Genomic DNA, 24,163 nt, shown 5'->3' on the forward strand with positions numbered 1-24,163 from the left:
AAAGTATCTTTGAGGTGTTGTTCTGACCCTCATTTCCCAGTCTTAACTCACCATGTATGACACTGAGGCTCCTCAATTTTTTGGCCAGGAGACAGAACCGGGGACTTGGTGTCCCAGACGCTTTATTTTTTGCCCAGTGTGGAATACCTTAAACAGACCAAGCACTATGCCATTGCATATACACAGTTGGAAAAGCAAACCTTTGAGCTGCTTTAAATTGTGCTGCTTTAAATCACTCAACAGTGTTGATATTCTTGGTCCTATTGTGTCTGGGTGCTGTGGTCTTATTCTTACTGACAGCCATAGACTTTACTTCAGGCTGTTCTTTTCAAACCTTCTGTTGAATGACACTAGCCAGACTCCATCCCCCTTGTGATACTATCATAAAAGGCTTTAAAAAAGAACTAAATCAACATTCATGTGCTGTCAGCCAGACTATGGACTTTAAAATATTTGCTGTTGTGCTCTCAGCAAAACAGTTTTCCCCTCAGACATGTGATTGAACACTGAATAATTTATTTTATTCAAATTTGGTTTCAGAGCCATGGTGTAAGCATTTGGGCTAGTTTAAATAGCTAGAAACACTGAAAACTTCTTTTATTGTTGGTAATTGCTGGGTCTGGCTAGAGCAAGAATGTTGATGGGGCTCTTGCCCTTGGAATAATGGATGAACTAAGGGATTTGGATGTATAGCGGAATGTGTGGCTGCATTTAGGTGTGGTGTAAATAAGGCTGGGATGTATGCAGCGTGTGGCAGTGCAGGGAGGGTCAGTGGGGAAGGGTGGAGAGTAGGGGTGGAGACAAAGTGCAATGGGTGTCCCATCAGCAGAGCAGGGTGGGTGGGAATGAGAGCTGGCGCTAATGGGGAAAGTGATATAGGTGTGAAATGTGCCTGAGAGAGGGGGTGGAGGTGTGCCGGGGAGAGATGGCTGCCATAGGGATGGACAGATGCTGAGACAGCAAAACGTTGCAACAAGGTGTGGTGGATAGTGGTGACAGTAGCGTGCTGCTGGACAGGAAGGGCAGGAACTGCTGGTGTTGCAGAGAAGGCAGCTGGTCCTGGGGCAGGCAAAACTTTCAGGTGTTTTGCCAGAAGTTGTTTCTGCATATGCTGCTGAGCTTGCAGCTGCAGCAACCTATATTTGTCTACCTCCTCTGGTGAAAACGTGATAGGCTGCTGCGTTAAAGGAGGGGAGGTGGATTTACTGTACACTTCTAGGTCATTTACTGTGTCATCATACTTCTGCATAGCATTTTCACAAAGAGAGTCTGAACTGCCTTCTGCATGGTTTGAGTCCATGTTTACATCATGTAGTTCTTCTTTGGTCTCTGTTGAATTAGCAACAACAGAATATCTATTAGAGGGAAAAGCACCAGGGAAATAATTTGGTACTGGGTCACAGCTTTGTATAAAGGGTTGCACTTCACTAATGAAGAGATTTGATTGTTCCTTTATTGCTGTGTTCGTTTTTATGCTTGGGCTCTGATAGCCTGTTCCTATTTGAATGATGTCTTTAAAAAGACAATGATTATAATCAGTGCCTGTTGAAAGAGCAACATTAGTTATCTCTGATGCTTCAAAGTTGTTTTTCTTCACACTGGTATCCAATGAACTGATTTTGTTATACCCCATGTCATTTTTACCTATGCTTAGCAGTTTCTCTGGTGAAGGTAACATTGCAGTGTCATCTACTGGTGACGAAAATTGAAAAGCAAAGTGACTTTGTGAGTGATCCTTTAATTCCACTCCACAAGTGTTTGAAAACCTCTCTGAATTTTGTGTTTGTTCCTTGGCTTTCTTGGACTGCACTCTTTCTAAAAGTAAGCTGGCTGTCAGTGACTTTCTTTTTCCACATATGTCTTTTGCCAGGTTTCCAGAAGAGCAGGAGGCAACATTTTTTGACTGACCATTCACATTCAGAGAGTCATAATGCACAGTTTCAGCTTTTCCTGGTTCAGAGTTAGAATCTCTTTCTGCATCCTCTTTTGTTTTGTTTTCATAGTTGTCAGTCTCTTTTGAGAAGGATTCTGAACTGCTACCTCTTGACATTCTGCTACTAGATGACCTCTCACTGCTTCTTGAATCTCCGGTGGAACAAATTTTGGAGCTATGGTAGCTTCTACTTTGACTGTGCACTTTGCAAAAATGCCGGTGTCTACATCTGCTGTGTTTAGATCTGTCTCTGTGTTGTAAAACTTTATGTCTTGACCATCTTCGATATTTAATAGTGCCCCTCTGTGTACAGTTCCTAGTTCTGTGACTTCTACCATGACAATGATAATCCTCATCTGTACCTTCAGAAGCAAAAATACACTTGTGCTTTCTGTGTTCACATTTGTGCCTTTCAGCTGTCTTGCTTTTACTTTTACAACAAAAAAGCAAATTATTTCTGCTGTGATTATTCAATGTGGGACTCATATAGCTCAGGTAGCTACTTGTATCGCTATCTGAAGTGTTAGAATAGCTGGAATGTCTGTCAGAAGAGGACCTTTGGGGAGATAGGAATTTCCAGCATCTCATGGAACTTGCATCTCCTTCATTTTCCAAATAGTTGCAGTTTGAACTGGATTTGTAATTAAGGGAACTTCCACTAGAGTCTTTCCCACTATCACTTATATCACTGTTGCAGCTGACCACATCTTGAACGGATCTGCAGTCATTTTGGTTTTTACACTTTTCCTCAGAATAAATTAAATGACATTTTGCAGCTTTAGAGTTTTTAATCCTAGACATAAAAGCAGAAAAGGAAATGCTTTCATTTCTAATGTTCTGTTTTTTTCTTTCACAGCTATGAAAATGATGCTTTAAAGATCTTCTCAGTGGTTTTGTTTGAAGGCTTTTTTCTGTCACATAATCCTTTTGTGAGAGATTGAGGTAAGCAGGCACTTTGGGTATATTTTCATTCAGATAATCTGCAATGTATTTTTGACCATTTTCATTCATTTTTTTCCCTATGTCTGACTCAGCTTTTTGCTTGGCCTTTCTTGAATTTAGGGAACCTTTCATCTTCTTTGGTTTCAACAAGTGATTATCTTGTTCATTTGACATTTGCTTGTGTTTTATTAAACCTGAGTCTTCATTTTCATCTGCAGTCTTATTTATAGAGTGCTCTTTACAGCTTTCTTGGTTTGTTTCATGCTGTTTACCATCTCTGTGATTTAAAGAGAGTCTGAAGTCAAAATACAATGGATTACAGCCATATGAAATACAGGGCTCAGTTTTTGTAAACAAAAGTAATTCTGTGGGCCACTGTAGAGCAGTGGTGCCATCTTTGCTCACTACATGGAGGAAAGGTAATGCCTGGGGCTTAACCTCTTTAACCATGGTCTCCCTTGGAAGTGTTTCCATATTTCCATTTGTGGTTTCTGAACTCTCTAAAGATCTTTCTTTTTTTACCATCCCAGGACTGTCATTAGTGTTGCTTGCACATGGCAGCTGAGGTACTGGCTGTTGAGGGAGCTCAGGTAACTGGTCAGGCAGGTGGCCATTGCTGTGCTTGCAGGTGTTCAGCTGTGTACAAAAATCACTAGCCTGGTATGAAGGTGAAATAAGAGCTTCCAAAAATTGATAAGACTCATTCAAATGGCTTTCTTGCTCTGTTTCTCCAAGTGAACCAGAAAAATCCAAATTAGAAAGATGCATTCTGACTTTGGAAAATGAAGGATGAGCACTGACCTTTTCTTCTAGTTCTCTGTCACTGCTTTTATCATTTTCCTTTACCATTTTAGGTTTTGTAGCTACATGACTTGATAGACAATTATCCAAATCCATTTGGTTTTGTGTAATAGGCGACCCTTTATCCAAGCTTGTTTTCACATCTTCCTCCAAAACTGTGCCAGAACAACAGCCCTCAAGAGCTTGTTTTGCTTTATGGTTGGGGGATTCACTACAATCATTTCCTTCTTCAGAGTTCTCACTGAAGACTGATGCTGAGGACTCGAGCTTCAAATGGACCTTTTTAGAGAATGAGAAAGACACCCCTGCCCTGTGAGAACCATTAGTCCTATCCGGGAACACTTGTGAGACTTGATTTCCAAGTGCATGGGGTCTTTCAGTAGAGGACTGGTGCCTACTTACTATAGGCTGCTGTTTCTCTAGTATGTTGCTGGAGAAACCTTGTCCTTTACTTAAGGTGGTTCTTTGAGAACCAGCTGTGAACTTGCTGCCCTTGTACAGGAAAACGCCATCTGGTGATTGCTGCTTTTCCACAACTAATCTTGGGGCTTTAAGCAATGGCCCATTTCCAGTGATGCTGTAAGGTAATTAAAAAAAAAAAAAAACAAAACCAAAAACAACTGTATTAAACAATCAAGGCAGAACTCAGATTTGACAATGTCTGTCTGGTAAAGAAGTGTGTCACTCATGCTGTTACAGGGGAAAACTAAGTTTCTAGTTTCTAAAGGGTAAATGCGCAGTATAGTCCTGAGTTCGCACCTCTATATGGGTAAGAAAGTCTTTACACACAGGAAATTATAAGATTCAAAGTCAGCACATTAATGCTCTTTTTCAGAATTATGCCCATGTACATGCAGAACAAACAATATTGTCTTTACTCTAAATTTATATAAATTACAAGTATGTGCTAAGTCTTGGTTTTCTGAGAGGTCACTGAAAAGGAAATTGTGCCTTGTTCAAAATGTGGCACTTCAACCTGAAGCATCTGCACAATGAGACTCCACAAGAGAAAAGGCAGATTTCTTCTTGCTTAGGGTAGATGATTTTTAAGCATAGATTTTTATTTTATCTTTACATTTTTCTGCAATAAATGATTTTGTGATGCATGCAAAGATATAGTAATGCTAAAACTATCACCAAACGTTAGTGGGGAAAAAGACAAAAGGTCCATTTCCATTGGTATTAATGGTAACTTAAGTTTTCTCATTATCAACCACCATTTGACTTTCTTTGTCATATTTTCTCCTTCTGTGTTCTACTTCCATTTATTACATTTTATTTTTTCCCCAAAATCTGCAGTTTAGTTTTCTTGCACTTAAGAAAAAAAATCAAACTGTTTTAAGGCAAATCATTGATTTCTTGCAACGGATAAATAACTGAGGTTGGAATGATTGCTGTCATTTTCCTTTAGAGATGAGATATATATATAGCCACCAAAAGTTATTGCAAGTAATATTTTAAACATACATTTCATTGGACCAATTATCTACATTTGCTATCAATGCAGTACTACAGTACACTTACATGAAACAATTTTGGAACCAGCTTCAGTAAAGAGTTTGATTAAAAATTCTAAAATATTGTAATTAAATGTAAGTGAATTACGACTGCCAGATCTGCATAACAGCTATCTATAAATAGTCAGGATGCTTTATAAATGCTATAAAAATGCATTGATCTCCAGCAGTGGAAATGACATAAAGACTCCCTGGAGTATGGTCAACTCAGAGATTGAGAATATGTATGCATTTCTGAGAATATATTTGCATTTGCCACAAATTTGGCATCAGGAGATACAAATTCACCCCTATATATACATGAAGAAGGAATTATCTCTTGGAGAAGGCATTTAAAGAGATAATTTTCAAAGTCTACTTGGAACAGTAAAATAAAGCTGCATTTTTCAGCTTTTTTGTGCATGAGATTAACAGTAATTTTATTGTCAACTAGCTTGTTGTAAGGAACTCTGTTGGAACCTGAGACACAATACTTGGGGACAAAAGCAATTTTTTGCATGTGTGTGTGTGTAGACTTTGGCTTAGAAGGGCTGACTTTCTGTCCTGTTTGAGCAACTGGGAATGCTACTGCTCCACTGGGATGACAGCTTGTGGCCACCCCTGAATCTGTTGGTCATTACAAACAGGAATGGCAAGCTGTCTTTCCAGGCTCTTTGTAAATGATTATGGACTCCTGACTGTTTCTAAAAGCAAACCCACTTTTTTACCTCCCAGTCTCTCTCTCTCTTTCCTGTTATCACTGACCTTAGCAGTCTATCCGAGACTACATCTTCAAGTGCATGGGCATAAAGGTATCTTCCCACACCAAGTTACATTGCTTTCAGTAGATTTGTATGAAAATGGAGTTGTAACCATAAAAGTGATACATTAGCACTAAACTGCTATATTTCAGCAGATTACTCAAAAGCAATTACATAGGCCAAAATGAGTGTATAATAAAGTCTGAATGTTATTATTTCCAGAGTACAGTAAGCTGGATATGAATTTAAAGACATGCCTGTTTAATTATCTACTTAACTCATTACAGTCATAGATTAACATAAACAATTGGTCTGGTGGCAATCTATTCTACTGAAGCATTCAGTGTCATTAAACAAAGGAGATTTCTCAAACATAAATGTCTATTAGTGCAAACTTTGTACTGTATCTTGATATGAGCTAACAGTATTGGGTAAAGTTAACTCAGTTAGCTACTTGTTTTTCATTCGCATAATGATATTTCCATTACTCTACAGAGAAACTGTGAGAATAATCTCATTATACTAAAAGTAGTGAAAATCATTCACACACTAAGTATAGATGCTCCAAAAGGTGTTTTCCTCTCCTGTTCACTTACTATCAAATGATAAGGCAGTGATACTAATCTATTCATAAGATAAAATGGTAATATTATAAAAACATCTTCAAACCACGCTGTTCAGAAGAGATGAGATTAACTGGATACAGGAAACAAAAACACAAACCTTCAAATAGCAAGTGATTAATTCAGGGGTTTTCAATTTTATGGTTTGCAGAACAGGAATATTTGGAATTGGGGACAGCTGAAAACAGGTTACAATGTACACAATCTCTGTACACAACAGAGTGTAGGAGTGAAAATAGGAAGACTTCTTCTGGGATCAAGGAAAGAGGGCATAAATATGTAACACAAATTTTAAATACTTACCATTCTGACTGCTTCCGTAACTCTGCAAGCTCATGAAGCCGCTTGAGTGCTTTTTCCTGCTTCTTCTCATCTTTCCATGACTTTGAGGCCACATTTCGAGCAAATTCCCTTTGTTTTAAATCTTTCAATCTCTGTGTGAAGACAACAAAAAGAGAAGGGATTAAATATGTACACAGCAGATGCATTTCCTCTTACATAATTTATTTGCTTTTGGTGAAGTTAATATGTAAATGGAGAGTGAAAATATACTTAAAATGATATTGTCCTAAGAAGAAATTGAAAATGCTATTTTTGCCTAACAAAACAGCATGATTGAGCTGTTGCTATTTAACTGATCTATACCTACATATGAATGATAGCTTTTTAGTTTCTTATGAATACACAGATCTTCTGTGTACAAATACATACCCAAAACTATACTCCATTTAATGTAGTAGAAATTTTCCAATTTAATTCAGTCAGTTGGAATTTAATTCATAGACATACACTAGAATAAGGCTGATGTCATGTGCGTAGTATATTTTATACATCTCTATACTTGAACATAAATGCATGGATGCATGTGTGCTTCTATGTTGTTTTTGTAGCTTTTTAAACTGTGTTTGTTTTTCAGAGGAAAGAACTACTGTCAGAAATATTTGATCAGGAAACTCTTTAATGGTTATTTTTACTTCTTTTTTTTTTTTTAGCTCCTCCAACATCTGTATATCAGGTAATTCCTGTAATTGCCTGTTGGAGAGAACAAAATTCTTTGCCTTTATTACATTTTCTATTACATGGTTTTGCACTGGTGATAGTACAAGGAAAAGTGGTAGAGAAGAAGATGCAAACCAAAAAGTGCCAAAAAGCATCCTCTGCCAAAAAAAAAAAAAAGTGGTACTGTGTTGCCTTTGAGTTCACTGTGTTTTGTAGGACTCAGCATGTCATGTCCAGCCTTACAGCTCCTCAGTTCAAGTCCATGCTTCCATGTTCCATGGCAGAAATGCCAGCCTTCCTTCTTTTACCACCTGTCCAGTTCTCTGTCGTGTTTGGGGAAGGCAGATTTACAAGCCAGAAGGGACCTCTGCGCATCAGCCAGATGTGCAAACTGCAAACCTTGAGGACCAGGACTGAGAATTAAACTGCTGCATCTACTTGCCTGTTGATCAGGAGGTGGTCCTGTGTTCTTCTGTGAAATCCAGTACTATAGTATCATCACCTAAAAATGTTACATTTGCCATGGAGTCCAGAGAGCTGTTTTTGCAAGCGTGACTTGAAGAAATGCTTTGGTATAACAGTCTTTTAAAGACTGCTGCTGAACTGCCAACACCTATGCCTACTTGCCTGTCTAAGGTTCCTTCCAACCCAAACTATTCTCTGATTCCCTGATTCTATGACAGACATACTAATCACTGCCATAATCTCATACTGTTTTTTGCCTACAGCATGGCCAAAGTTGCAACATGAGTCAGAAGGATAAATTGGAAGGCTGAACCAGCACTATAGCAGCAAATTCTGCTTTCTGCAGCTCAGCTATGTGGAGCAGTTGAGCCATGGCACAGAGCTCTGCACAGGTCAACAGGTATCTGTGTTTGAGAAACAGGGCTGATAGCAGAGTCCTCAGCTTTTAGGGGTCAAGAGAGTGATCAATGCATGAGAGAGAACTGCTTTATGGGGAGAGGTCCAGATTTTGTCAGTAGGTGAAGTCAAAGCAAATAGATGAAAACCACTGTAGAGTTACTTTATACAATCTAAAGAGAGGGCAGATTTTTTTCTCCAGCTAAAATAAGTCATCCATTTAGTGGCGATCACCTAATATGACAGAACGGCATGGAGGAACCCTTGATGGAAACAGGCCATACAGGGTTCATGACTACATTCCATGAAGAGTGCTGGAAAGCTGTAGTGAGTATCTCCCACCACTATCACATCAGCTGTCCTTCAAGTATGGGATTTAAACAAACAAACAAACAATGAAACGGACATCCTCTGTGAACAAAAAAATGCTGGGAGACTAAGAGTAGAAGTTTCTTGTTTGCTTTCAGCCTTCTGGACACCAAGGCATATGCCTCTGAGCACTGATCTGGAGGTAGGGAGAGCTAGGCTGCCCATGAATCACCTGCTCAGGGAGCTTAAGAGCTGGCTCTCAACCACCCTGATGTCTCCGCACAGGTGAACTCCATTGGATGAGGAGAAAACCAGAAAGACAGTTGCTCAGGGAACTAGCGCAGCTCCAACCAGCAAGAACTGTCCTGCCACCTGGTGCCTGTTGAAAGTTTAAACATATTCATCAGAAATAATGACACTGTCAAACCTCTATTATGTCTCTTTGGAAAGTTTCTATCAGCTCCCACATCTAGTACTTCACCTAACTAGACTCTAAAACAGGACAGCTGCAATGTCCTCTTATAAGGTCTAAGGCTCCAGTGCCTTGGAAATAAATCGTTGTTTCACCACATTTTTGTCTTTTTCCTGTCCCCTTAGATGACCTCCCTTACTGTTCCTTCAACATCATTCCTTTCAATGTACAGTAAAATGGATGAATTTGTAAGACAACATTACTTTTGGTCCACAAAAGCTTTTAATATAATATGTTAAAGCCAAAGCTGTAAAAGAAGTGAGACAATCTTCCCAGAAAGAAAACACACTTTCTGTCATCTAAGTAATATTCACAAGAGCATAAAGATATTTAAACAGTAAAGATCCTCTCCTCCATAAACATAGGTAGTCTTGAGTCTTATTAACATCTTCAGTATGAAGAAAGGGCAAAGAAACACACTCGAGAAATGTCCTTTAGTGCTTCTTGCTGTGTTTTAGCTGTCACCATGAGCTGGTTGGTATCACACATAAAGCATTCATGAGGAAAAACAGAAACATTTTCTACCTGTCAAGGCAGCACAGAACAATGTGAAAACTAGTACTATGGAGTGCAAGTACTGCAAAGCAATACCATTTCACTGCTTTGACAGTTAGGATGATAATCAACAAAGCAAATGGATGAACACTAAGAAGAGAAGTTCTAGCAGTATTTTTTGCTCTCTAATGGCATACAGCATGTGTCAAGGAAGTAGAGAAAATAATAAAAAAATATGGTAAACATAGCAGAGGACGCATTAACTCGAGATGAAATCCAAGAAATCAAAAGCATCTACAGTCTGAATGGAGAAAGGACTGTCCCTGCACATCCCCTCATCAAAATAAAAAAAGCTGCACTGCCAGAGCTTTAGTTAGGAGTCATAATTAAATTTGTCGGCTGTGTTGGATAGACAATAGAACTGCTCACTGAACCTGCAAAGCTGTGGTATTCCTCACTAATAACCTGTGCCAGACTCCTGACAGGCACACAAATATTTTCTGCAGGTGGTGCACAACAGCAAGCAATCGAGCAGGTACCTGAATGACAACCCTAAGCTCAGCAGGTGTGCTTGAAAATTAACATAGCTTTACATGGTAATTGCATTTTTCATGTAATTAGGTACTTAACTGGGCATTCAAATAGAGACATGTGTAATAGATTATGATTTATTTAACAGAAATCTTGTGTTCTGTCCTTCACCTGCTACCAATATCATTGCCATGGAGATATATTTCATTTTCAGACTCGGGTTCTATTCTTTCTCTGTTTTTTGTGTGCATGTGTGTGTGGACATTTCCATATCTAAAAGTAGCCCTTCCCTTTTTTATACCCCCCCCCCCTTCAAAATATTAACAGATTACAAAATAACATTCACTGTTATGGAAAGGTTTGCTTATATAATCAGGCCTGAGTCACATTAGTTCCTCTGTCTAAGACCCACTCAAAAACTGCTGAATCTGTTCTTTTCCTCCTGAACTCTGGCATGAATCACCAGGAGATCCAAATGAGTTAATGGAGCTACATCTTCACTGCCTACTTTTTCTAGACATGACATGTCAATGGATCAATACCTGTACTTTAGAAATTTCTGGCCATTCTTAATGTTTGGTCATTTTTTAGAAATTGTTGCTTCATTGTGGCCAGTACTTGCTTTTCATTGATGTATGAGCACCTCCAGTGTACTCACCACTGGCTACATTTGCATTATTGAGATTACTTTCTCTCCAGAGTTATGACCCTGATTTCCGTTCCTCCCTGTGCAGGTGAACATTTCTCTGGATTGCTGTTCGTCTGATCCAATTCAGATGCCTACAGTAGTTGCTTAGATTTTCCCTTATGACCACTGGAAAGAAAGTACTTTTACAGACCAAATTGTCTCTTTTTAAAGCAGCTGTCTAAAGCAGAGGGATAAAATGAACTCTAAAAGTACCTCTTTCTCTTCATTGCATACAGAGGGTATTATGGGTGGCTATCTTAATTTTTAAGGGGTGTTCCTCTAAGAAAGTGACATGACTGACAGCCCAGCTGAAGTGCCCCTACACCAATGCATGCAGCATGGGCAGCAAACAGGAGGAGCTGGAAGTCACCATGCTGCTAGAAAGCCACAACCTGGTTGCCATTAATGAAACTTGGTGGGACAGATCCCATGACTGGAGTGTGACTATCAATGGCTACAGTCTGTTCAGAAGGTACAGGTGAGGAAGGAGGAGTGGAGGCATTGCCCTCTACATCAAGAACTGGATAGAATATGAAGACCTGTCTCTGAAGAATAGGCATAAGCAGGCTGAAAGCTTACGGGTAAGAATCAGAGAGAGAAATAACAAAGGAGACCTTGTGGTTGGTGTCTACTACAGGCCACCCAATTATGGTGAAACTACTGATGAAGCCTAAGAAGGCTTCATCTTACTCCACCTACAGGAGGCATCATGCTCACAGGTTCTTGTCCTGCTGGGGGACTTCAACCACCCCAATATCTGCTGAAAAAGTAGCATGGTGAGCTGTAGGCAATCCAAGAGACTCCTGGAGTGCACTGAGGATAGCTTCCTCAGCCAGGCAATAGACAGCCCTACCAAGGGGGTATTACAGTACTGGACCTCATGGGCACAAATGCAAGTGAGCTAATTTGTGATGTCAAGATTGGAGGCAGCCTGGGCTGCAGTGGTTGTGGAGTTCATGGTCCTGAGGGATGTGGGACAAGTGAAGAGTAAAGGCAGGGTCCTGAATTTTAGGAAAGCAAAATTCCAGCTGTTCAAGGAGTTAGTCATTAGCACCCCCTGGGAAACTGCCTTCAGGTACAAGGGAGCAGAACAGAGCTGGCAGATCTTTAAGGATATTTTCCATAGAGCACAAGAGCTCTCAGTCTCCAGGTACAAGAGACTGAGTAAGGAAGGCAAGAAATTGACACGGCTGAGTCAAGACTTGCTGGTCAAAATAAAAGGAAAGACGGAAATGTGCAGGTGGTGGAAGCAGGAACAGGTATACAGGGAAGAGTCAAGGTACACTGCCTGGTTGTGTATGGATGAGGTCAGGAAGGTCAAGACACAGCTGGAGCTGAACTTAGCAAGGGATGCAAAGAATAACAGGGGCTTCTATAGGTATGTCAGCCAGAAAAGGAAAGTCAAAGAAAGTGTACGCCCACGATGAGCAAGACTGGCAGACTAGTAATAGTGGATGAGCAGAAGGCTGAGGTACTCAACAAATTTTTGCCTCACTCTTCACTGGCAATATCTCTTCTACACCTCTCCAGTGGATGGACTGGAAGACAGGGACTGGGGAAGCAACTGTAAGAGAAGATCAAGTTCATGACCCCATGAGGAACCTGGACATACATAAGTCTATGAGACCTGACAAGATGCATCCCAGAGTCCCGAGGAAATTGGCTGATGTAGTTGCCAAGACACTCTCTATAATGTTTGAAAAATCATGGCAGTCAGGTGAAGTCCCTCATGGCTGGAAAAAGGGAAGCATTGCACACATTTTTTAAAAGGGTAGAAAGGAGGATCCTGGGAACTACTGACCTCTGAGCCTCACATCTTCTCCTGGGAAGATCATGGAACAAATCCTCCTAGAAGCTATGCTAAGGCACATGAAGGACAAGGAGGTGATTTGACACAGCCACCATGGCTTCACCAAGGATGAGTTGTGTCTGACCAACCTGGTAGTCTTCTATGATGGAGTGACTAAATCAGTGGTCAAGGGAAGAGCTAGGGATGTTGACTGTCTAGACTTCTGTAAAGTCTTTGGCACAGTCCCCCACAACATTCCTTTCTAGATTGGAGAGAGATAGATTTGTTTGGTGGACTGCTTGTTGGATGACAAACTGGATGGATGGTCACATCAAAGTCAATGGCTTGATATCCAGATGGAGATCAGTGACAAGTGCTGTCCCTCAGGGGTCCATACTAGGACCAGTACATTTTATTATCCTCCTCAATGATATAGTGGGATTGAGTGTACCCTCAGCAAGTTTGAAGGTGACACCAAGCTGAGTGATGCTGTTGACATGCCTGAGGGACAGGATTCCCATCCAGAGGGACCTGGACAAGCTCAAGAAGTGGGCCCATGTGAACCTCATGAGGTTCAATAAGGCCAATTGCAAGGTTCTGCACCTGGGTCAGGGTAACCCTCGGCACCAATACAGACTGGAGGATGAAGGGATTGAGAGCAGCCTGGCAGAGAAGGATTTGGGGATATTAGTGAATGAAAAGCTGGATGTGAGCCAGCAACGTGTGCTTGCAGCCCAGAAAGCCAATTGTCTGCTGGGCTGCATCAAAAGGAGCATGGCCAGCAAGTCAAGGGAGGTGATTTTGCCCCTCTACTTGGCTTTGGTGAGACCCCACCTGGAGTCCTGTGTCCAGCTCTGGAGTCTCCACTATAAGAAGGACATGGACCGGTTGGAGAGGGTCCAGAAGAAGGCCATGAAAATGATCAAAGGGTTGGAACACCTCTTCTATGAGGACAGGCTGATAGAGTTGGGGTTGTTCAGCCTGGAGCAGAGAAGGGTCCAGGAAGACTTTATTGCAGTTTTTCAGCATTTAAAGGAGGCTTGTAAAAAAGATAGGGATAAACTTTTTTAGCAGGGCTTGTACTATAGGACAAAGGGTAATGGTTTTAAACTTAAAAAGAGTAGGTTTAGACTAGATATAGAGAAGAAATTTTTTACAGTGACGGTAGTAAAGCACTGGAGCAGATTGCCCGGAAAGGTGGTGGGTGCCCCATCCCTGGAGATATTCAAGGCCGGGCTGAATGGGGCTCTGAGCAACCTGATCTAGTTGAAGATATTCCTTCTCATTGCAGGAGGATTAGACTAGATGATCTCTAAAAGTCCCTTCTAACCCAAACTATTCTACAATTCTATCTCAGAGTTAGACTTTTGATAGACAAAGGAAATTGGTGGTATTGGTACATTTTCATTGCTGCGGATAATATTTATATTTCCAGGTTGCATAAAAGAGTACTTTAAATTAGTGTGCTTTTAGAACATGCAATATAAAGTCGAGGAAGACGTCTGGACTTTCTTTATAAATCATTGCCAAGAATGCAGAGAAGGCTTTCATAATCTGCATTTCCTTGCCATATTTTCCACCTCTCGTTCTCCAGGGGGTCTCTGGCTTCAGGAATAATTTCTTCTAAATTGCTGTCTCATACACTCTCAATTTGAGGACCATAGGACCACAGTAGTGGGGAACAGCATTACTTCTTTTGAGCATTCTACCAGGGACCACAATCATCCCATTATATAGATTTAACAAGGTTCTTGTTATAACTACTTCAGATACTGGGGCAAATAACAGTTGCTACAGGTATACTGAGAAGCAAATCCTCTTCTTATTCACAGCAGCATAACTGCATTGATGTAAAGAGAAGGCAGCTTTGGAAAAAAAAAAATTCCATGCATTAAGTTAGAAAATGGAAGATTAGTATGAATTAGATAATTTTTTTTTCCACTTACATTTAGACTTTTTTCACCCAAATATAATTTACAATGCATCCTCCAAAATATTCATCATTCTGTAATGCTTTGCAGCCCCAGGTAAAAATCTAATGTATACCACTAGTTTCTTTAGTCAGCATTAGGTATATGTCTCCTGTCATGTTTAGAGAGTTTTCTCTGAATCTAAGTCCATGAAGTGACGTGAGAGTTTGAGTGCCCGATTTGCTTTAAAAATTGATTTCCACTTTGCTGAAAAGCTCTTTAATTAAGTTCTAAACAAATTCACCATTGAAGAGTTAAATGAGGAAAAAGACATAATGTGAACTTCAGTAATTATTGTCTTGCTTGTAACCCTAATATTGGAACCAAATACATTATTTGTAAAACCAATTCACAGTGCAAACCATCAAATGAGAACGATAGTTATTAGAGAACATACTTAGACTTTGTGTCTGAAGCTTATATTAGCTCTCTAAGTGAAAGGGATAAAATAATAACAAAGATATTTGCTTTTACTATGGTAAATAAAATCCTAAAAATAGATTGGAAGGGCTATTACATAGAAGAATTAACCAGGAGATATGAAGCTCTAAAACTAGCTGATAAATTTTCATTTGTTTTACCCGTGAATAGCTATAGAACACTTCGAAGTGCGCGATAGCATCATTTTTTGGAGTGGCTTATATCCGAAGTCTATCTCAACAGATTCAGTATTTTTAGTGGGAATGATTGGGAAGATAGAAAAAAATAAACAGCCATGATTGGTTGGGGAATGTGATGATAGCAGGAGGGGGAGCAACTCAGTCCTCAGACGTGTCATCAGACGAGCATCTGTCTATCAGTGAATGAAATGTTGATCACAGATCCAACCAGAAGGATAAATTAGAGATGGCTCTTTGGAGGCCATGTTTTTGTACATCTTCACAGAAACTCCTGTTAAGTCTGTATAGAAAGGTGGTCTCGTCTAGTGCAAGGGATCTTCATGCCAGAAAGCATCAAGACCTACTAGTGCTAACCTCTGTCGTTTCTGTGGGAGCTTCTTACTGTTTAACCAGATCTGCAAATATTCCTGCTAATTAAACTAATTTGATCAATTGCTGGGTGAAAGTACATCCATTTGTACAGCTCATGAGAATCCCCCAAGTAAAGTTAAAACAGACAGGTTTCATGGAGGCCATTTCCATAGGGGACAGGACAGATCAGGTACTTTGTGGCATCAACTGTCTCATCTGAAGGCCTGAGCTATTTGTGCATCCAGCATATGCTCCACTTGACCACACATATTTATATCAGTTCCAGTAAACTTATTGTCATATGCTCCAACAAGCTGGCTGCATATTGTATTATTTGATTAGACATATTTGGTGCCACTTCAGAATACAGAGTAATTTACCCAGTAAAAGCAACACATTTGAATGTTATGAAACTTGGAGCAGGGACTGTATCTTCACTGCATGTCCATGTATTATTATACATCACTTTTTGGGGTGTTGGGCTCTCTTAGCCAGAGAAAAAAATCCCATAATTTCATATATTTTATTTATTTTTCCTTCTAATTTAAGCAGTTTAGAGAGAAAAACCTGTCATTACAGACCGCGTGTATGACCAGTGCATTTCAAAACTTTTAGTACTTCCTGCAATCTTATTAAAAATAATTAAGCCTTTTCCACATGCTTTTGAAGCCTGTTTCACCACTTTCTTTTCCTTTGTTTTAACTGTAGGAGGTGGGATACAAAATCACCTATATTTTAAGTAAAAGAGCAAGAATCCAAATTGTCCAAGAATTTAACAAGTGAGTCCAAAGCCCGGCCTCAAACTTTCGTCATTGTGGTCATCAGACTTTCAGAGTAACAAAAATGAGAGTGGAAGTGACCCTACGTATATTTTACATAGCACTTTCCATAGGCAGATCTCAGGTTCCTTGTGAAACAGGTACCTTCACCATGTCACTTTACAAATAAAGAAAAGAAGGCAAAGAGAGATGGTGTGACTTCTGAAAAGAACAGGGAGGAGACTGAAGAGGCATTTACAGATACATGTTTAGTTACTACATCTAACTCTGTGTAAGCCTGTTAAAACAAGAGGAAAGATGCCAGACATCTGAATTATGCCCAAATTTGATTTAACTGTATAATCGGTTAATTCTTGATAACTATGACAGTGCTGATAGAACAACAATAAATCATAAAGGATAAATCTATTACAAACTACTGTGCTAGATCCATAAGTTTACATAAAGGAAAGTTGAATCAGCAGGCCACTACACAGTGACTTTGAAGTGCTGAAACAGAAAACAAGTTCGTCACTAAAACCAGTCATTTTAACATGCACTTGAGATAAAAATAGTGTTGTTTACATATACCACTCACTGCATTTCAGATGAAAAGGTATGGTCAGGGCAAATAGTGAGAAATAATATGTGCATGAAGGATATTAAAGGCAGCTATAAGGAGAAATCAAATACATCAAGGAAGTAAAATATTGATTTTTTGCTAATAGAATGTAATAGCTATCCATAAAAATTATTTTAGGTTGTTTATTTTATTTTTTTTATTCAGTCAAAACCAAAATATTCTTTATCTTGTATTTACTTAAAGTAGGCTGATCTCTTCTGGAACAGGAGAGTTAAAAGTACCCAGGAATCCAGCCGCAATACTGTAACTAAATGCCTGTTCAAAGTAAAGGAAGTTTAATAAATGACATTTCCTTGCAGTTTTTGACAATAAAAAAAGGCCACAAAGGACTTTTGTAATCACCTGATCAAAACTTTTCAATAACATGAGACAGAGGACAACCTAATTTGCTGTGTTTTAACAGAGAAACTGATAAAATCAAATTATTTTTTACAAGATATATTTCACATAAACTACATTAAATGAAATTAATTACAGTTTCATTCTTTAATACTTTATGTATCAGGCATGCCAGTATTTTCCCTGTCACTAATGTCAGGATGACAGATTTTCTTGTTTATTCTTTTTAAATCCTAGCATGACATTATCTACCTTCTAGCTTGATGCATCTTCCTCTAGTGCTCTGAAACTTATTAAAAATCAACGTTGATGATTAGGAGATTTTATGGCCATGTGTTTCCTAATACTTAAATGCTGGTCACCTGAAATCTGCTGATACAAAAATATTTAGCTCTAGATTATGTAGTTTAATATCCTTCTTAGCTATTGGTAGAGTAGTACTTCACAATCATCATAAACGTCATAGATGTGACTAAATCATCTGACTTTGCCCCAAGTATAGAATAGAAAACTGTTGAATAGTCCTTTTCACATCACTGATAACAAGTAAGTTATTTATACTTGAAGAAGAGTCTTTATGCCCTCAATATATTTTCAGAAACTTTCTTGCTCTCACCTCTGATGACTGCAGATTTTCCTTTTGCCCTTTTTACTTCCTTCATCACTTTTTCCAAATTCTTCATTTCTGATTTGTGATCTTTACCATCCATTTTTCCTTTCTCTCCTTAATTTTACATTTAAGACACAGAAAACTGACTTTCCCTCTAAATGAGATTATGTATTTATAAACTATTCTGTCATTTTCAGTTGCGGGATCTGGGTTCTTAAACAATCTGCCAAGTGCCCTTTAAAATTTCCTAGGTCTCTCTCATATCTTCCATTTGAATTCCTCCTCCCAGTCCATTTGGCAAGCTCATTCACCTTTATGAAACTAGTATGCTTTAAAAAGTGTCTGTTACAGTTTGTTATTTATATAAAAATATAAAAATATTTTATTTGTGTTTAATAAACACAATCACTTGGCTTTTTTAAGTTCCTGTATGCCTGTGTTGATCATCATAATGCTAATAAGGTATAGATTAAAGATTTTAGACACCCGTGATGTGGAAGAAGTATTTTTGTGCTATTCTTGACAGAAGGGAGGCTCACAGAGGCAGCAAATTCAGATGGATAATCTGTTAATTTTAATTTCTTCACGCATGGGATTGGAGTAGCAGTTTATGTTTCAGTCTGTGGTTTATTTACAGGAGAAGATGAACAGATGTCCTTTTTTTTTTTTTTTTCTTTTTTTCACCAGGGTAATTTGCTCCTGCAATAGCCTGGTTTAGCCTTTGATTATCTGAGACAATCTTCTGAGAATGCATTTTAAAAAAGCTTATTTTTATTATACTTTTTTATACTTTTTATTATACTTTTGTTTTTGTTTGTTTGTTTGTTTTGTAATTGTTTTCCAAATTTTTCTCACATTATTATGTGTTATCTCTTTTTACTTTACTGTCATTTCTTCCCTCTGCTTGAACTAGCCATCTCTCTTCCCAGATCAACAACAACATTTCCCTCTGAAATAACAAAAGCTACAAGGTGCCTTCTAAACAAAAGCAGTGTGTCATGGAAAAAGATGACCAAACTGTGCAGACTGAATGATGTCCTAATTTTCCAGTTTAAAAAGGCAAAGATATTTTGACCTGTCTAGTGCCTTTTTTATTGTCACATACTTAAAATATTATTTATTTGCAATTCGGTATTTGTGGTTTGTGCTCTTGAATGTCCTACTGTTGCAACCTGCAGTGCCTACAGCTTTTATAAGAGAGGGGTGTAAAAGCAAGTACGTGGTCGAGATATGCAGTTCAGCCCACTGGTGCATAACGTATCACTGAGCTGCAACTTGAAGACCTTCAATTGCAATTTCATAATTCAAAACTTTTAATACTGTTGTAGAAACTGTTCCCTGGAAAGGGGGTGGAGATGAGCATGATGTACTTCTACAAGAGCAATCACAAACGACTTCTCCTATCCCCTTGTATGTTGTGCAGCTATGGGAGGCAACATTTGATGTCCCACTCTTACCCATGCTCCAGACAATTTCTGTTTGTATTCACTCTTACATCAAATGATGCTATAAACATGCATTTACTTTTTCATGTAGGCATGGACATTTTTAATATTATAAAGCTGATCTATCACTCACTGCTGCTGAAATACTTTTTGTCTCTTCTCAAAGTTTTTGCCTGTTACGTGACACAACCAACCTTCCCTCCCAGGAAACTTTTATTCCTGTAAAATTTGAAGTTGAACTTTTGTTTATGCTGTGGCTTCTTATTCTAGTAATCCATATTTTTATACACTCCCGAATTTTAATTATTTCTTGAAAAAAAAGTTGGGAGTTCATGTACTCAAATAGAAAAACAACCTTCTCAAAATATGCAGCAATGCTATTGTGATAGTGACTTTATATTATTTGGAGTAAGTAGGTTGAAAAGATACTGTAAATTATTCTGGAGACAAGGAGAAGTAGGGCAGCTGCACCATTTTAACTTCTGAAAAATGTTCCATTGTTTTTCCAGGTATTATTGATCTAGCTTTTAGAAAGACCTTGTACAAAAATGAGTAAGGAATTGTGTAAAAATTGTGTTAATTTCCTAGAAATAATAGAAAATTGCTATAACAATTATTGTACAATTCTCATATACTCAGTGTTCATATTTATTAGGATATGACTTACTGTTTTGCATGTGTACAGGTCCAATTTATAATTATTTTTGAATTGCAGACCAGAATCTTCATTTTCTTTTTAACCAAGCTAAGGGACATTACACTGTGCTAAATTGCAAAATGAGAAGGAAACAGAATCTGACATGAGCTGTTGAGGGCCATAATTACATCAATGAATAGAACATTTGGTGTAATCCAGGCTCAAATGATATGAAAGTAATGCCAAACTTAGAAAAAACAGTCATTAGCAGCTGAAGAAAAGACTGAATTCTGCTTTGAAGAACAAGATGAGGTTAATCTGAATATTTTGGGTTCCTTTTAAAAGGTAAAAATTATATTGTATCTTTTAGGCAATGTTTCTGTTTACAAATATTGATACCAATGTAATTTAATTAATTGTATTGTTTTACTTCTATACATATTACTTTACCAATAATTCCTCAAGTAATTATGATTTGACATTCACACAATAAGATCCTTATCTAAGGCTGGAGGTGCAGGACAGGTTCAGAATACAAGCAATAGGTTATATGGCTTCTGCTGGATACGATTTAGTAAACTGCTGAATCTCACAGATCCTAAATGGAAAATTTAAATACAGAGCAATGTAATGTGACTGCACTTGCACTTTTAAGCATCAATATTTAAGTGTCTGTTTTGAAAGAAGCAACACTAAGAATCCATCAACATGTTCAGGGCTGAGAACAAGCAGAGAAAAGTTAACTACGAGCATAAGGGTTCCAGGGGGCTTCTGTCAGCTCCTCTATAGTTACACACTTGTTTAAAGAACCAGAATTTCTGCTCCACAGGAAAGTTTGACATTTGGGATTTCTTTACCTCTTAGTCTTAATGGAAGAAGTAAAATTTTGAAAACTTGCTTAAAAAAAAGAAACATTTCAAGTGCTTATAAGTGACTTGGTGTCAATGCATCTAAATAGTAACAAAACATAATAGGCTTAAAGTTATAGTTTTCCTCACTTTTTTATCTCAAGGAGAGTAAATATAATGTCTGCTTAAGTTAAAATCAATATTTTAAAAGTATTTTTAAATACTTTACAATACATTTTTAGAAGTATTTTTTTAAAGTAATACTCTTGAAGCAAAGTATTTTGGTGTTTAGGAACCATTTCAACCTGAGTGAAACTAAATTATGTAAACCTTTCAAATGAAAAATGATTTTGATCTTTTTATACTCTTGCAAAACCACTCGACTTTAAAAATAGTATTTCCTCATTAAAATAAAAAAGAAGTTAAATTGCCATTTTTTTTTTGTTCAGGAAACATTTGATTTTTATTGTTCCATCACCTGTGATAATATATTTGTTTGGTACTCACAGGAATATCATCCACATTTCTCTAGATATTCCCTTGCAATGCAATCAGAGAAGATGCTTAAAGAGCCCTCATCTTTTTAATGGCTCCTGGTGGAGCCTAATTATTATGAAATTGCAAAAGCTGTGAAATGATAATTAGTCTGGGTTACCTCTTTTATTTTTCCCTTAGAGACACATTAAAAGAAGTTAATTAATGCTTTTTACTAAGTAAGGATAATAAATTACTATTCTCACCATTTTTATTACTGTCTTGGTGATGCACAGATATGTTTCTCTTTTGTTTTTAAATATTTGTTTCTGCTATGAAAGTCCCTTAAAGACATACAAGGTACATTGTACCTTTCCTCAAACACAAACATAGCTGATTAACACGACTTTAAATCTCCACAGGAATCAATTGCCCAGCTACATTTTTGCACATTAATTACTGTATTGAAGGTACAGACAGTCAAAAATGAACAGAACTATAATAGATGCAGATTCTAGACAGAAGTTCACAGGGCCACATATACTTCGTGGATGCCAGTGGGATTGGAAGTATTATTATTTTTCCAGAGAAGGGAAAGAGACGAGCAAGAGAACACTATTCCAAAGTTACGCAGAAGCCAACAGAAACATTTTTTCTGGGAAAGTTTCAGGGTGTAACATTTTGCTAGCAAAGCTAGTTACCTAATATTTCTGAAAAGCTGACCATGGCACAGAATTGCCCCAGGTAAGATGCGTTGTGACCTGCACAACAGGTTCTTTAGTCTGGCTGAATAGTACCTTACTCTGCAAGTCACTCCACAAATACGAATTAATGTATATGTGAACAGACAGTAATCAAAGACAATCATAGCATTTGGCAGTGCTTTGTCCCTATTACCTCCCTACCTGAAGCCTGACCTTAAGATGACACCAGTTATTCCATATCTACTGGTCTAACAACAAAAACAAAAAAGTGCAAAATATGTGGCTTATAAGCAATATCACCTAGTGTTTGCCAGTCTTTGGATGCTGGCACATGAAATGAAATGTACATCTGTGTTCAATCTTGCCCAGTTCTTATTAGCTCATGGCGAACAGACCTTTTTGCACAAACGATAACATGTTAGACAGAAGTAGGTAGAAAACATTCTGTATATTCTACTTCCGCTGTCCTTATTCCGGTCCTTCAAAAAGTGGAGAAGACATCTGAATACAGACACTTAAAAGGAGAACAGCAATGCTCAATACAATTTATCTTGTTCATTAAACAATACAGGTACAACTCCAGGCTGACTGCCCAAAAGGTTAACTGAAAATGGGAATAATAATTTGAACATAAATTTTTAGGATATCCATATTTATCCTGTTTTCTCAAGTAATATCCTATTTGCTGCATGTATTAGCATTTCAGAACCAAGAATCAAAGAGGAATATGTTGATTTTAATCAATCCTTTTCACACAGTATAAAAAATAAGCTTAACTGGCTCAAAAACACTTTTTATTTGAACAGAATGTTTCAGAAAGCTTTTTGTTTCAAAATGTATTGAATTATATCAGAAGATTTTAATTTGTTTTTGAGCATTTTTTCCTTATCCATATTTGAAAGGGAAGCACATTTTGAAACAATGGAAAATTATTTGAACCAGAGATTCTGAGTTTCAACCAGATTTAACACACATTTAGTCTGAATATAATTAAAGAAGAATGTTCCTTCGTGTTCTGGGTGGGCAATTATTGTAAAAAATTAAAAGCTAAACTCATATTTCAGGGCAGAATTTCATTTGTCTGTGGTTTGGCACCATCTTTTCTTACTAATCTAATCCTTCAGATTTCTTGCTTATTTGAATAAGCAATCCATTACACAGCATCAACCATTCTTCCTGCTTGAAAAATTAGTTGCAAAACTTTAGCAATTAAAAAGTTTATCCTCAGAGAAGAATGGAAAGGACAACAACACAGGCATTAATGAAGAGCACTTCCTCTAACTGACATTCTTCTTATTGCTATGTCTTAAATGTCAAAATCTGATAATACACTTCTGAAATTCCTTATATAATGAAATACTTAAGAAATATCTTACAGTCATTGGACCATAATTAACAACTATGAAATTAGGTGTCCTGTGGGGTTTTTTCCAATTTAAAGAGGGTTAAATTGCTAATTTACATGTTAATTAGTATTCATTCTAAAGAACACCAAGTGTAATTCCATAGCATCTAGCGTTTAACAATTTATTTTATCAAGACATTAAATTTAAAAGAAGTTGTGCATTATTTGCAAGAAGTTTTTTCAGGGCTAATGATGAAAGGAATCTCATTATTTTAAGCAACACACAGTTTAAAAAGGATGAATACTGCCAATTTATTTACTTCATCACTGAGTGATAAGAAAGCAGCAAAGCATTGCCAGGGCAGCAGGTTCAGCAGTTCTTAATAAGGCCTACTGACCTGCACAGATTTGTAAGTTTAAAATAAAGAGTTGTTTATGGTGACATTTCTTTGGAACCTGTTGCCTTGGGTCATGCCCAATCACCTGAGTATGCTCAGTGGTATTTGATAATGTTGCTTCTGCTGTTACGGAGCTACTGGGGTACATGTGCTTGCTGTAGTGTGCAATTGAGGTATCTCTGGGTAGCATTGCTGTAAATACAAGCCTCGCTTCATAACATTTAAGAAAATCTTGCATGATATTGTAAGTTAAACCTTCACTTCAAGATCATTTCAAGGTGGCGAAATAAATATTCTAAGTACAGTGATGACATGGAATTA

At 37.8% G+C, this 24,163-nt stretch overlaps 1 protein-coding gene across 1 annotated transcript in view; it reads right to left on the minus strand.

The window, feature by feature from the left end:
- Nucleotides 1-562: 562 nt before the first annotated feature.
- The window catches only part of ZNF804B (zinc finger protein 804B), a gene marked incomplete at both ends in the record, with an annotated part of 232,700 nt that continues 209,099 nt past the window's right edge, over nt 563-24,163 (minus strand). The window contains 2 exon segments of the mRNA XM_080339612.1: nt 563-4,253; nt 6,860-6,990. Coding sequence (XP_080195738.1) covers nt 563-4,253; nt 6,860-6,990 — 3,822 coding nt within the window.

Source organism: Nesoenas mayeri (genome assembly GCF_963082525.1).
Source record: "Nesoenas mayeri genome assembly, chromosome: 2".
Classification (NCBI taxonomy): Eukaryota; Metazoa; Chordata; class Aves; order Columbiformes; family Columbidae; genus Nesoenas; species Nesoenas mayeri.